Source organism: Psittacula echo (assembly GCF_963264785.1).
Source record: "Psittacula echo genome assembly, chromosome: Z".
Lineage (NCBI taxonomy): Eukaryota > Metazoa > Chordata > Aves > Psittaciformes > Psittacidae > Psittacula > Psittacula echo.
In genome coordinates, this window is record NC_137742.1 from 29061811 (window position 1) to 29074443 (window position 12633).

The 12633-nt window shown below is 40.4% G+C and overlaps 1 protein-coding gene across 1 annotated transcript in view; it reads right to left on the bottom strand.

The window, feature by feature from the left end:
- Positions 1–475: 475 nt before the first annotated feature.
- The window catches only part of MAP1B (microtubule associated protein 1B), a gene marked incomplete at both ends in the record, with an annotated part of 62397 nt that continues 50239 nt past the window's right edge, over positions 476–12633 (bottom strand). The window contains 3 exons of the mRNA XM_080638219.1: positions 476–631; positions 1344–1582; positions 3726–10326. Coding sequence (XP_080494345.1) covers positions 476–631; positions 1344–1582; positions 3726–10326 — 6996 coding nt within the window. The remainder of the gene's footprint in view (positions 632–1343; positions 1583–3725; positions 10327–12633) is intronic.

Genomic DNA, 12633 nt, shown 5'->3' on the forward strand with positions numbered 1-12633 from the left:
GATAGATAGATTGATACAAATTTAAAACTTTCTTTTCATGTGAGAGCATAAGCAGACTGCAGCAAGCGATACATCTATTGCCATGAGACTAATGTAGATGTAATTACTTATTATTTTCTCCTCCTACCCCTCTCTCTCTTTCTCTCTCTTTGTGTTTCTTTAGAGGGCAAATGCCTCTACCTGGCAGAAGTCAGTTGGGGTTGCTAGTGCATGGTTTCCAAACGTTCAGCAGAGATGAAACTGGATCTGTATTTTTGCAGTAATTTGAACCCTACTGTGGGAATACTGTTATTTCCCTTAGCAATCAGCAAAGACTGAAAAATATTAGTGACTTGCATCACTGTGACACAGTATAGCATTTGGCAGGTATATAGTTCAGCAGTCGAAATTGTTGGGTTGAATTTTTAGAAAAAGTGTTTTCAAACTGAAGGATTTCTGGAAACAAAGTTTAATCTTGTGGTGTATGTTCTTGTTCTTACAGTTCAATCTTGCACGCGGGAAAAGATTCATCTTGCATAACGACAGTGCTGCTGCTTGCCAAAACCATGATGTTGAGGTCCTGCTGTTTCTCATGGGTCTCCTGGTACCATTCCCGCATCACTTCTGAGTCATGGGTTGGGATTAAGGTCACCTGCAACAGAAAATAGGAGAAGTCCTGAGGAATGGACAACAGAAACAGCTGATAAGAAAAATATCTTTGTAAGAAGACCCAGGCAACAAGTAAATTTCCCTTTTAAAAAGTGTGGGCCTTTATGCAGTAAATACTTGGATAAATGCATGGATAAAAAGAAAGAAATGAACATGTTGGTAAGGTAAAATGACTGCAAAGAAGCAGTTGCTTTTCTAAAATGCTGAGATGCAGCTTTCCGGAGAAATAGCAGTCTGTAGTCTGTAATCTGATACCTCTTCAGATTACGGCCAAATATTTTCTTTATTTCTTGATGGAAAGGCACATGAAGTTTCCAAGTGTATGTGACTGCCATATGAACCACAAAACATTCACTTTTGTTTCCTACTTACAGACTCCAAAATTTCCAGCCTTGGATCATATACAGAATAGTAACATGATGAAACAGCCAAATGGGCTATAAAACACCTCCCAGCTGTTTTATTCACCAGGAGCCAGTCAGAAGGGCCACTAATGGGGGAGCAGCTGAGTGCAGTGCAGTGCAGCTCTGTGCTTCACTTGGGTGTCCCCCCACATCATCAGTGAAACGAGGTAGCCCAGGCTGGGGACCCCATTCCTTGGCAGCCACTATCTACTCCAGAGGTGCTCTGGCTTCTTGTAGTTGCTTCGCAGAAAAGGTTAAATTTCCAGGTACAGATACAAGTGAAAAGCCTACCTGTATGTTACTCTCCCACTGTGCCTTGCCCTCCAGCAGGGAGTCCAGAACAGCCCTGCTTGGCTCCTCGGCTGCAGAGTCATTCCCGCTCACCACATAGTAGGATGACCGCACCCTCTTGAAAAACTCAATATCGACGTTCTTGCTGTTGCTGTGGTTGGGAATGTACACCAGATCCAAATACACTGGAGGTCCTGGAGGCACTGCTGTGGATTTTGCCACCTTGGTATTCCCAGGTCCTTTAGAAAGCAAACAGCAAAAGAATATGTCTCAGGCTGGTTAAGAACATGCCTTTATTAATTACTGTTATAACTGCTGAGATGAAATGTGTTCAATTACAGCATTACCCTCTCACATCTAATGACATGTTTTAACTTTGTTGTACCCGAATTACCACTGAAATGTAATGGGAGGAAAAACCTGCAACTATATAATACAATAAAACCTCACTACTATGTAACAATAAATTGATTGAACAGTTCCCAGTAATACACTACTATTATCCAACAATTACTACGAAGGGTTGTGATTACTGAATTACCATTCAATAAATGGTGGTATTACTTTCCAGGCTAAGAGGTATAACTTTTTCAAAGTTTCAGGTATGCACAATTATAAAACCTAGGGTCGTAGAGGGAGCCATGCAGATTTGAAGCAGTCCCAAGATTTGGGGTATCAGCACATAGCAAGATGTAGTAGCTGTTGATATGCTCAGACTGCCTTACAGGTGCATCAGGAAGTTACTACACATGAGCAGAAGGAGGATCAAAAAGACATTTGGCAGGACCAACAAACTTGTACTTCAGGGAACTGAAAATAAGTGTTTGCCTGCTGAATCCGTATTTACATACACAAATTAGCTGCTTATCACAAAAAGTAGAGGGAAACATGTTTCTGCTGCTGTACATAGTACTCTTTCTAAGAAGAGCTTTGGTCAAAAAGAAGGTCAAGTTCAAAGTTTAAACACATTAAAAATACTACTCCCCAAAACAAGCAGCTTTTGCTATGAAATGGATCACGATGTGAACTGAAAATCAGGATTTAATCAATAATTTTATCCAGATGACCACCATCTATGTTCTATTGGCTTCTCATGTTGCTACAAAGGATGAAGCTTGGTAAACAGTTGTCTGAGAAATACACTATATTTAGGGTCACACACTGTAAAGCCAGTAAAGTCCATTACAGTTGTCTAGCATGTTCTGCTGTTCATTGTAGGGCAATATGCCAAATAATGATAAAATTTCCAAAATTAGAGAGTTTTTACTATTAGTTATGCTAAGAAATCTTTTATCATCTTTTATCTTTAAAAATCTGTGATGTGTCTTTCTGATTTGTGGATACCAACACTGGATAATATATTAGATGCTACATTTTACACTTAAATATCATTATCTAATAGAACTTTGTCTTCTCGTCTAGCATATACCTGGAACTATACTTGAAGGAAGAAGAATCTTATGTAAAGTTAAAGTGCTGGAAAAATGTACAGCACGAGGAACTATATTGCTGCTTTGAAACACATCTACTAGCAGATACATGCAAATGATGGTGTAAGAAAGGAACAGTGGACCACTTGCTCAAATGGGGAAGTTGAAGACAGTTGAATGCTGGTTTGTTTGTACTGAATCCTAGACCTGCTCCTTGTAAAAAAGCTTTCAACAGAACACTAGCATTGACAACAGCAAAATCAAAGTATCCTCCAAACACTCTCTAACAAGACCTGCCGGAAAAAAACGATTAGCACAATGCCTCCTTCAGTAATCTAATTCATATTTTGCTGCTATTTTACAATACACAACAGTCATTCAAAATGACATTAACATTCTGTATGTTTAGTCATCACTGACAGCATAAGACTTAAAACAGATTATGTGATGTACATGCTTAGTTCACTGGAAGTGCTGTTACTACTCTTACAACTTTTTAAACACTACTTTTAAAATTAATCCAGCAAAGTAATAAGAGCATCCAATGGCCAATAGTACCTTTGGCACTCCACAATATTAAATTGCATTAATTTATGTTAAAAGAAGTGTGCCTGCTTGTTTCTTAAAATGAATAAATCGGCGGCTCATTTTGATATTGACTTCTCTTCACCTGCAAAAGTACTACTTCTAATTCTATCAGTTGGTTATCAGTTTAGACAGCTAGTACTAAGTTTTTTATATTTTATGTACTGTTTGAGCAAGCTAACACATGGAGTTTCTTAAACTACAACAGTTAAATTAGTGAATTTCATGCATTTAAGTGTGGCCTTTACACCTTGACTTTCTTTGGGAATTTGCTACAAACCACATTATCAACTGATATAAAGGCAAACTAACTTCACTGCAACAGCAAAGAAAATCTTAACACTAGGAAACTGCTATCTGTCTTTACCTGTGGTTGCAGTCTTTGCTGACTTGGATACTGATGTATTTGCTGCATTCTTGGTGTCTTTATCTTTCTCTTCCACTCTAGACTTTACTTCTGGGTTAGAGATATTTTTGGTTGCCTTCTCCACAGACTCCTTCTTTTTTGGAGAAGCTGTTTTGGAAATTTTGTCTAACGAATCTTTTATAGCTGGCTTTGGTGAAGCCACTTGTTTTGATTTACCATCACTTTTCTTAACAGGAGAAGATGACTTGGTCTTAGTACCCTGCTTTTTTGTCTTTGTCTTTTCTTTAAGATCCTTCTTCAAAGGTTTACCTAAATTCTGATCAACAGGCAAAGCCTCTGGATCAACCATGGAAACATCAGGGTGCCTAGGGGAAGGGCTGCGATCCTGCATTGGGACAGGTGGTGGGTCAATGTGTTTGTATGTAATCGTCTTGTCCGTTGGGATGGTTTCTGACTCATCTTCCGAGTCAATGTTAGCATCTGCAGTAATGGAAGGACATTCCTCAGTCTCGGGGGGAACATCTGAATCTGTTTGTGATGGTGCAGACTCACTCACAGACGTGGGAGGGGTTTCATCACACTGCCGCCCTTGCTGCTTCCCCCCAGAAGGTGGCTGAGCTCCCCCAGACTGAGTTAATGGCTTGTCTTGATCTTGAGACTGTTCTTCACTTGCAAACCACTCAAGGGGGTTTGGGTTGATGAATGAGGGTGAAAGTTCTGTCTTGGGATGTTTGTATTCACAAGAGGACACAAGGCATAGGTCAACATCTTGACGGGATTCTGCTAGAGATTTTCCTGGAGTGAAATGTGTGCTTTCTTCATAGGAATAGCTAGTAGCTTCAGGTGACCTGGTGGCTCTCCCAGTTGTCTCAAATGAATAATCTGTGGCTTCAGGTGAACTGGATGCTTGCACAGTTGTCTCATAGGAGTAAGCCATCACCTCTGGTGACCTGGTGGTTCTCCCGGTTGTCTCATAGTGGTAGCTAATGGCTTCTGGTGATTTAGTTACTGTTTTCTCTGTTGTCTCATAGCAGTAATCCATACTATCAGGTGATCTGGCAGCTTTCCCAGTTCTCTCATAGGAATAATCTGTGGCTTCATGTGATTTGGTGGTTTTCCCAATTGTCTCATAGGAATAATCTGTGTCCCCAGGTGACCTGGTGGTTTTTCCAGTCATCTCATAGGAATAATCTGTGTCCCCAGGTGACCTGGTGGTTTTTCCAGTCATCTCATAGGAATAATCTGTGTCCCCAGGTGACCTGGTGGTTTTCCCAGTTGTCTCGTAAGAATAATCTGTGGCTTTGGATGACCTGATATTTTTTGCAATTATCTCGTAGGAATAATCTGTGGCCTCAGGTGACTTAGTGGTTTTCTCAGTTGTCTCATAAGAATAATCTGTGGCCTGAATTGATCTAGTAGGTTTTCCAACTGCCTCATAGGTGTAGCTAATATCCCCTGGTGACCTACTAGTTTTCTCTGTGGCCTCATAAGAATAACTAAGTTCTTCTGGTGACCTGCTTTTGTCTGAATCTTGTTTTTCTGGGCTGAGTAAAGGCTCTGGACTGTGCTTTGTTAGGGGTTCCTGGTAACCAAATGCTTTGGCAGGAGACACCTGCAGTGACAGCAAAGGTGTGTGACTGGCTGATGCCGCTTCTGCAATTGCAGGAGGTGAATCTGGAAAAGTAGGAGAGTACAGAGGAGAAGATTCCCTTGGAGTTAACGGAGATAGGTCAGACTTTGGTGACAGCTTTTCTCCTAGGCTCTGCACCTTTTCTGAGGTAAAAGAAGAATGTAGTGACATATCTCTGGGTGGAACAGCACCTGAAAAAGTTTCCTCTGGCAGTGGTGAAGCTACCTGGGAAGGTGTGTGAGCTGATGAAGTTGAGGATGAAGCTTCAATTTGAGAAACTGAAATGATTTCTGAAATATCTTTCTCCTGAGAGTAAGATGACTGCTCCACAGGAGAAATCTTCCGTGCAAAGGTAGGCTCCTGTATATCTGAAGGGCTATAATCTACCTCTGTTGGTCCATTTTCAGATATATGGTGTACACTAGTGCCTACAGTAGGGTATTCTGGAGATTGCCTACTAAAGTCCATTGCTAAAGACTGCTCAGGAGACTCCTGACCAAATTCTACTGACATAGTTGACTGCTCAGGAGATCTGTGATCATGCACCGGTGTTCTTGATTTTGCGGTTTTAGGTGAGAAATCTGGTGGAGAAATCGACATGGGCCTTGGGCACTCTTCCTTAGATGGAGACATTTCTGTTTCCTGAAAAGTTGTTGGTGTTTGTACAACTGACACTGAAAGGGAATCATCAACTTCGGTAGAGTGGGGAGATCCAACCTCAGCATGCAAAGAAGGAGATACATCATCTGTAGTTGGTTCTGGAAATGAACTAGTAGCAACAGATGCTGTAGAGACAGAAGCTACTCCTTCTATATGGGAATAGGTGTCTTCTGCTACAACTTCATCAACAGGAGTCGCAGACTTGTCAGAAACAGTGCCTTCAGAAATTGACATTTTGGTATCTTCTTTTAAAGAACCAAACTGACTGATATCTATTTGAGTAGGTGAGAGATCACCCGCCAACTTGCGCTCATCCAGGACCAGTGAAGACTGGGAGCTGCTGGGTTCTGTATCCTCCATTTTCCTTTCTAGGCTGAATCCTTCTTTAATTACCATAAACTCCATGCTTTTTTCATCTTGTTTTTCTTGGAAAAGGCCCACAGAGCTGGCTTCAGAACCTGGGCTCATCTGGACTGGTGATTTTTCTTTTTCAGGTTTCCCTTCAGAAAGACTTCCATAATCTCTGGTGGGAGACTTTAAATCAGCACTCAAAAATGTATCATAACTGGTCTCTGAACCTATCAGTGGTGGACTCCGCAGAGGGGAGAGAACTTTCTCAATGGGAGATTCTGAATCTGGTACAGGCTCATCCATAGGGCTTATTCTGGGTCTTGCAGACTCATCTTTGACTTCACTGAATTCAAAGCAGACAGGAGCTTCTGTTGACTTTTCACTGGTTTCAGATGGAAGCTGACTGGACTTCTCATCAGTGGGAGACTGATAATAAGGTGTGTGGCCAGCACTACCAGCAGCAGACTGTGAGGGAGATGCTACTTCTAATGTTTTCTCTTCAGGGCTTGCACAGTGCTCTTCAGCAACTTCTTGATGTACATCAGGCAATGTAGTGGTGGGAACAGGCTCAGATGAGACCTTGATCTCATTAGGAGTGAGTGAAAAGTTCACACTACGTTCACTCAATGGTGTTTTGGCAACGGGTGATGGAGGGGACAAACTGTCAACTGGACTCTTTGCTGGACTACGTTTTCCGCCAAGATCTTCTTGATAGGGTTCTTTGATTTCTAGTTTGGTAGTGCCTTGGATTTCACTTTCTTTTTGCCGGTATACATCTTGGAATACAGATTTGCAGAATTTGTCCTCCTCTAATGAAGAAGGTGGAGAGATGGTGGAAGCTGAGGCATTATAGTCTTTACCTTCTGTGGCCTCTGTTTTGGATCCTTCAGATAAACCATTATTAGCATCTGGAAGTGGAGAAAGTTTAGGTCTGCCAAACTCTTGAGAGTACAGTGTTGTCTCATACTTGGTAATATTCACATACTCCTGAGAGGGTGATTCACTTTCCTCATTGTTAGTTTCATCACTCATGACATCTCGGGGTGTTGACATTTCATCCATTGGAGTTGGCTCACTGGATATTTCAATGGTAGACTGTGTGTAACCTGAAGTAGCAGTGAATTCCTCAGGTTGATCTTCTCTATTTTCTTCATCAGAAACAGTAGCTTCACTTTCTGAACCACCAGGTAATGTCTCATCATGGATGGAAGAGGCTGGTTCAACTGCCGGAGACTGAGGCTCTGAGCGTTTTGTCGGTGTAATTATGAGCAGGCCATATTTATCTTCAACTTCACCAGCTTCTGCAGCTTTGTCTACCACAGCCATCACATAATCTTCTTCAGCTTCTATTTTTTCAGTTTCTTCTTCATCTCTGATGTCTTCTGCTTTGTCTTCCTCATCTTCTTCAATCTCTTCAGTTTCTGCCTTTTCTATTGCTTCTTCTCTGTCTTCCTCAGCATGTTCATCTGATGCCTCATAATATGCCTTTTCAATATACTTTTCATCTTTAATGTTAGCATCTGCCTCAGCCATTATTTCTTCAGTTTTTCTTGGCTCCTCCCTATATGGTCTTGTGGTGTCCAGTGATGTCTTTTCTTCTTCATTTTCACCTCGTTCTTCAGCTTCTTCTGTCTCTGCCTTTTCCTCATAATCTCCTGCTTCAGATGATTCTTCCAAGCCAGTTCCCTCATCTTCAAACTTTTCATTGTCATCAACTCTGTGCTTTTCCACAGGTTCCAGCTCTTCGGGTGTCTGTTCAAGCTCACCCTCAGCCTCTGTGGTGGTTATGCCTTCGTCAGAGGACTCAGCAGGTCCTTCATGATCTAATTTTTCTTTTTGTACTTCGAAGCCCTCTTTTTGTACTGTGCCAGTGAGTTTCAGTTCATCCTTTATAAGTACAACCTGAGGTTTTGTTCCTTGTTTTGTTTCTACTTCTTCAGCTTTTAATTCCTCAAAATCCTTTGTTAAATCCTCTGGTGAGGACATAAGGGATCTCTCTGCTTCAAGTTCCTTTCCACTGGCTGCTATTTCTGCAGTTGCTACAGCTGCTACAGTTGTGGCAGCGACTCCAACTGCTGCAAGGGCAGCCTGTGCTCCGCTGACTTTGATCTCCTTCTTCACAGTCTTAACTTTTCCTTTTTCCTTTGGCTTTCCAGCAGGTGCTGCTTCTTTTTTAGCAGGTTCCTCCTTCTTTTGCGGTTTAGGCTTTGCTGCTGGCTTTTTGGCTTCAGTTGAAGTAGTGGCTGTCTTCTTTGTTTCTTTAGGAACCTTTTTGATGTCCTTTTTGGTTTCTTTTTCTTCCTTCTTAATTTCCTTCTTCTCTTCTTTTTTAGCTTCTTTTTTAGCTTCCTTTGGTGGGGCTTCTTTCTTTACTTCCTTCTTAGTTTCCTTCTTCTCTTCTTTTTTCACCTCTTTTTTAACTTCTTTCTTGATCTCTTCCTTTTTGTGTTTTTCCTCTTTTTTGATGGGTGTTTTCTCCTCTTTTTTAGAAACCTCTTTCTTTGGTTTTTCTTTTTCTTCTTTCTTTTCTTCAGGTTTTGCTTTGACTTCCTTTTTAATTGGCTTCTCCTTCAACACTTTTGGTTTTACATCTGTAGTTTGTTTTTCAGGGCTTTCAGATTTTATTAATTGTTCTTCTTTACTTGTTACATCTTTTTCTGCCACTATAGGTTTGGTCTCCACTTTTGCTGGTTTCTCCTTTTTAACTGAAACTTTTTCTTTGCTTTCCAACTTCTGAGGCTTTTCTGGTGCTGGACTAGGTTTTGCAGGCTCTGGTGCTTCTTCTTTAGATTCTTTTCTGACAGGCTTGCTTGGTGGTGTCTTTGCAGCAGGCTTGAGACTCTCCTTGCTGTCTGTTCGTTGTTTCAACTTTCCTTGTTTCACAGCCCCAGTAGCAATGTTTCCAGTTAGGTCTTTTTGTGTAACTGTTGGTTGTTTAAGGAAGTCCAAGTGTTTGAGTTTTTCTAGTCCTTCTAGAATATTATATTGGGTGCTGTTTCCAGGAAACAGAACTCGGATTATTTTTTCTGCAGGATTAGCTGGATGCCACACAATCAAGGATGAGACAGAGGTGAAGTAGGATAATGGAATGTCTAGTTCTTGGCCATTTGGTAGCAGGAATTCAGCTTTATCTTTGTTACTGCCACTCCACTGCTGCATAAAATATTGCATCTCTTTGCTGTTTTTGACGGGATTAAGGACGTACATCTCAAGTTTGCCGACTCCCATTTTCTGAAATAAAATGATGGGGTCAATGGTATTTCCCATATTTCTGTGAAGAGGTTCTGGTTTCATAGACAATTTATTTAAGTACTGGAGAGTAAAACAAGCTTCTTCTACACTCCTTTTTGCTCTGAAGTTAGGATCTAGGTTCTTCAGGTTCTCAGGTACATTAAGGAATACAACTCCTAAATCAGGTGAGATCAGATTTTTCATCCAGTCACTGTTGGTAGTAGACCCTTGTGACTGTTCCTCTTCTAGTTCGGCTATCTTTCGCTGAAGCATGCTATTGATTCCTGGCAGGTTGTCATCTCCAATGTGAGTGAGCAGAATGGAATCTACCCTGTCCAAGTGCCGGATAAGTTTCCAAAAGCATGATTTTCTTTCAGAACCTCCATTGATGAGCATGTTGAATCCATTCACTGCAAACAATGCAGAGTCCCCTCTTCCTCCTGGGAAAATGTAACAGCAGGGTTTGGAGAGTTTCAAGAAGCCTCCTGAGGTTGGAGGTTCCAAAATGTCAAAAGGTGATGGCACTTCTACTGATTCTGACAGATACTCTGTGAATTCAGAGAGTCCTTCCATTTCGGGTAATATGGAAGATGAGTTGAGTTTAATGTTAATGAAGTCTTGAAGGTTGTGTCTGTCAAGATTGGAATTTTTCCAGTCCCCTTCCTCAGGGCAGAAAAGAGTTAGGCTGGCTTTGTTGGCTGGGTGTGTGGTGCTCAGTAATTCACCAATCTAGGGTTATAAAACAAAAACACAAGAAGATGCCTGTAAATTAATCTTTTTTATGATAATTAAAGTCAGAACTTAATATTTCCTGATCAGATAGATAAAAACTTTTTCATTGCATCTGCAGTGGTGAGTACCCATTCTGGAAGCTAAAGGAAGCTGTTATCACAGTTATTTTACTATTGTGTTTTTATAAACACCAAGAAGAACCTTATTCCTGATTCCTATAGCCCAAAAGACAACAGTAACCCAAGGTTCCCCCTTCCCTCATCTACCCTTTACAGAAGGATGGTACAAGCTTTGACATTAAGAGACTATGAGGACTATAATGCTAATGCTGCTGAAGCTGCCACTGTCTCTACAACTGGCTCATGAGTCTTCCTGCTGCCCCAGTCCCCCTAGAAAAGCCAACAAATACATAAGGGACAAAGCACATCCTCATATCAGGCAGAGAGTAAGGGGAGGAAGCCAGTGTCCTCCCAGGAGCAGCTGCCTTCCTCAACCCTGCTCTCATGGGATATATTCCACTGCACCATTGTTACTGCAATCTTTTTCTGCAGGCTGGCTCCTGAAAAGCCAGCAGCACTCCCACAATAGCACAACTGACTGCAGGAGAGCTTTCTGGAACACCGAGAAATGAGTTATGCTTCAGAAACGAAAACAATTAGAAGTTTTGTGTTTCAGAGACCATGAGGCACAGAGCCAAAGAAAGAGCCAGAAAAAAGTTGTTAGGAGAAAAAACACTCTTGTCATCATTTTGATTTTAAGCTCATGGACCACAAAAGTTGAAGCCTAGAATAACTCCATTAATTTTGACAGTATTTGATAACATACTGGTACCAAAATAAGCTGCTGAAATAAAGGCATAGAAAATAAGAAGTTCTACACCACAGTATGAAGAGCTGTTTCTGTTCCAGTCTGAACTAAAACCCAGTATTTGATGGTCCCAGATTAGCAGATAAACAAACATGAAAAAGTGTGACATACTTTACGCTTTCTCCCAGTTTCAACTTTCTTTCAATTTTTTTTTTTTTTTTTTTACTGACAATTAGGGTAAATGTTGCCCATTTCTGTTTTATTTGCTCTTAACAAAGAGACCACCAAAATTATGTAAACTTCTTCTTTAAAGAAGTAATTCAGACATAATAAGGCTATATGTCAATGCAAAATATGCCAGCACTTCATCATGAAAACCACAACCTTCTCTGCAGAAAAGCAAGCTGTAAGAACAGATTTCATAAAGATGATAGAGACTATGTTACGGCTGAATAATCTGAAATTCCTGGACCACAAGCTGAGTCAGCAGAAGAAATGAATATATAAAAAATTAATTATGTTTGATTGCATTAGACCTCTTCAGGCTTTCGTGTCTGTATGTCCCCCTTTCTTTGTGCTACATAATTTATTTTAAGCATTTAAAAATAAGTAAAACTCAAAAAAAGATGCAGTGGCTGTTATCCAAAGAAAAATAATCCAGCCAATACCTAAGTAAAGCAGATTTTCTATCTTCCTTTGTCAGCCCTACTTAGTATCCAAACCATTTGACAGGAGTATAAATAAATCTCACCAACATGTCAGATGTGGCTTTTTCTGAAAAGCAGCAATGGAGAAAAACCAAGCAAAACAAAATACAAAAAAAGAAAAGAATGCTGAAAAGGATGAAAGATAAGGAAAATAGGAGAACCATTTCTATTGTTTATTGCAGAAATAAGAGAAAGGGGCAGCACAGACCACAGGTCTAAAATAGATCTAGAATCTCAAAAATACTCCTTATGCTATGTCTGTGATTATCAGGGAGAGACAAAAGTAGTAAATGATCACTTCCTTTGGATAAACAAATCTGAGTCTGTTGCACACATATGTAGACAACTTGAGTACAGACTGTTTCTCATTTTCTGGGCAAATTTTCTGGCTAAATAAAAAAGATATTGTAATACACTAGCCTAATGAATATACTGGGCCAAGGTTTGGGCTTGATCCTCTCCAGTTCATATTATATCATATTTGGATTTATGCTTCATACTCCTAAATTCTAATTCTCTTTGCTTGTAAAAGTTGGCACTCATAATGCAGTGTTAAGCCACTGATAACATAGGACAATGAAAAGTTGGAGAAAAATTATTCCAGACATAGATCGTATCAGTTAGGAATAGCAAGTTCTGGAATACCTTAGATATGACCTCAATGGATTTGCATTTCAAACGGTGACACCAAGGATATCTACAGTTCAACTGCTTACGCTATTTGATAACACAAAGGAAACCACTAATCAATTTTTTTCTGGCCCTTTTTTCTAACCTTTTTCCCTGTTCG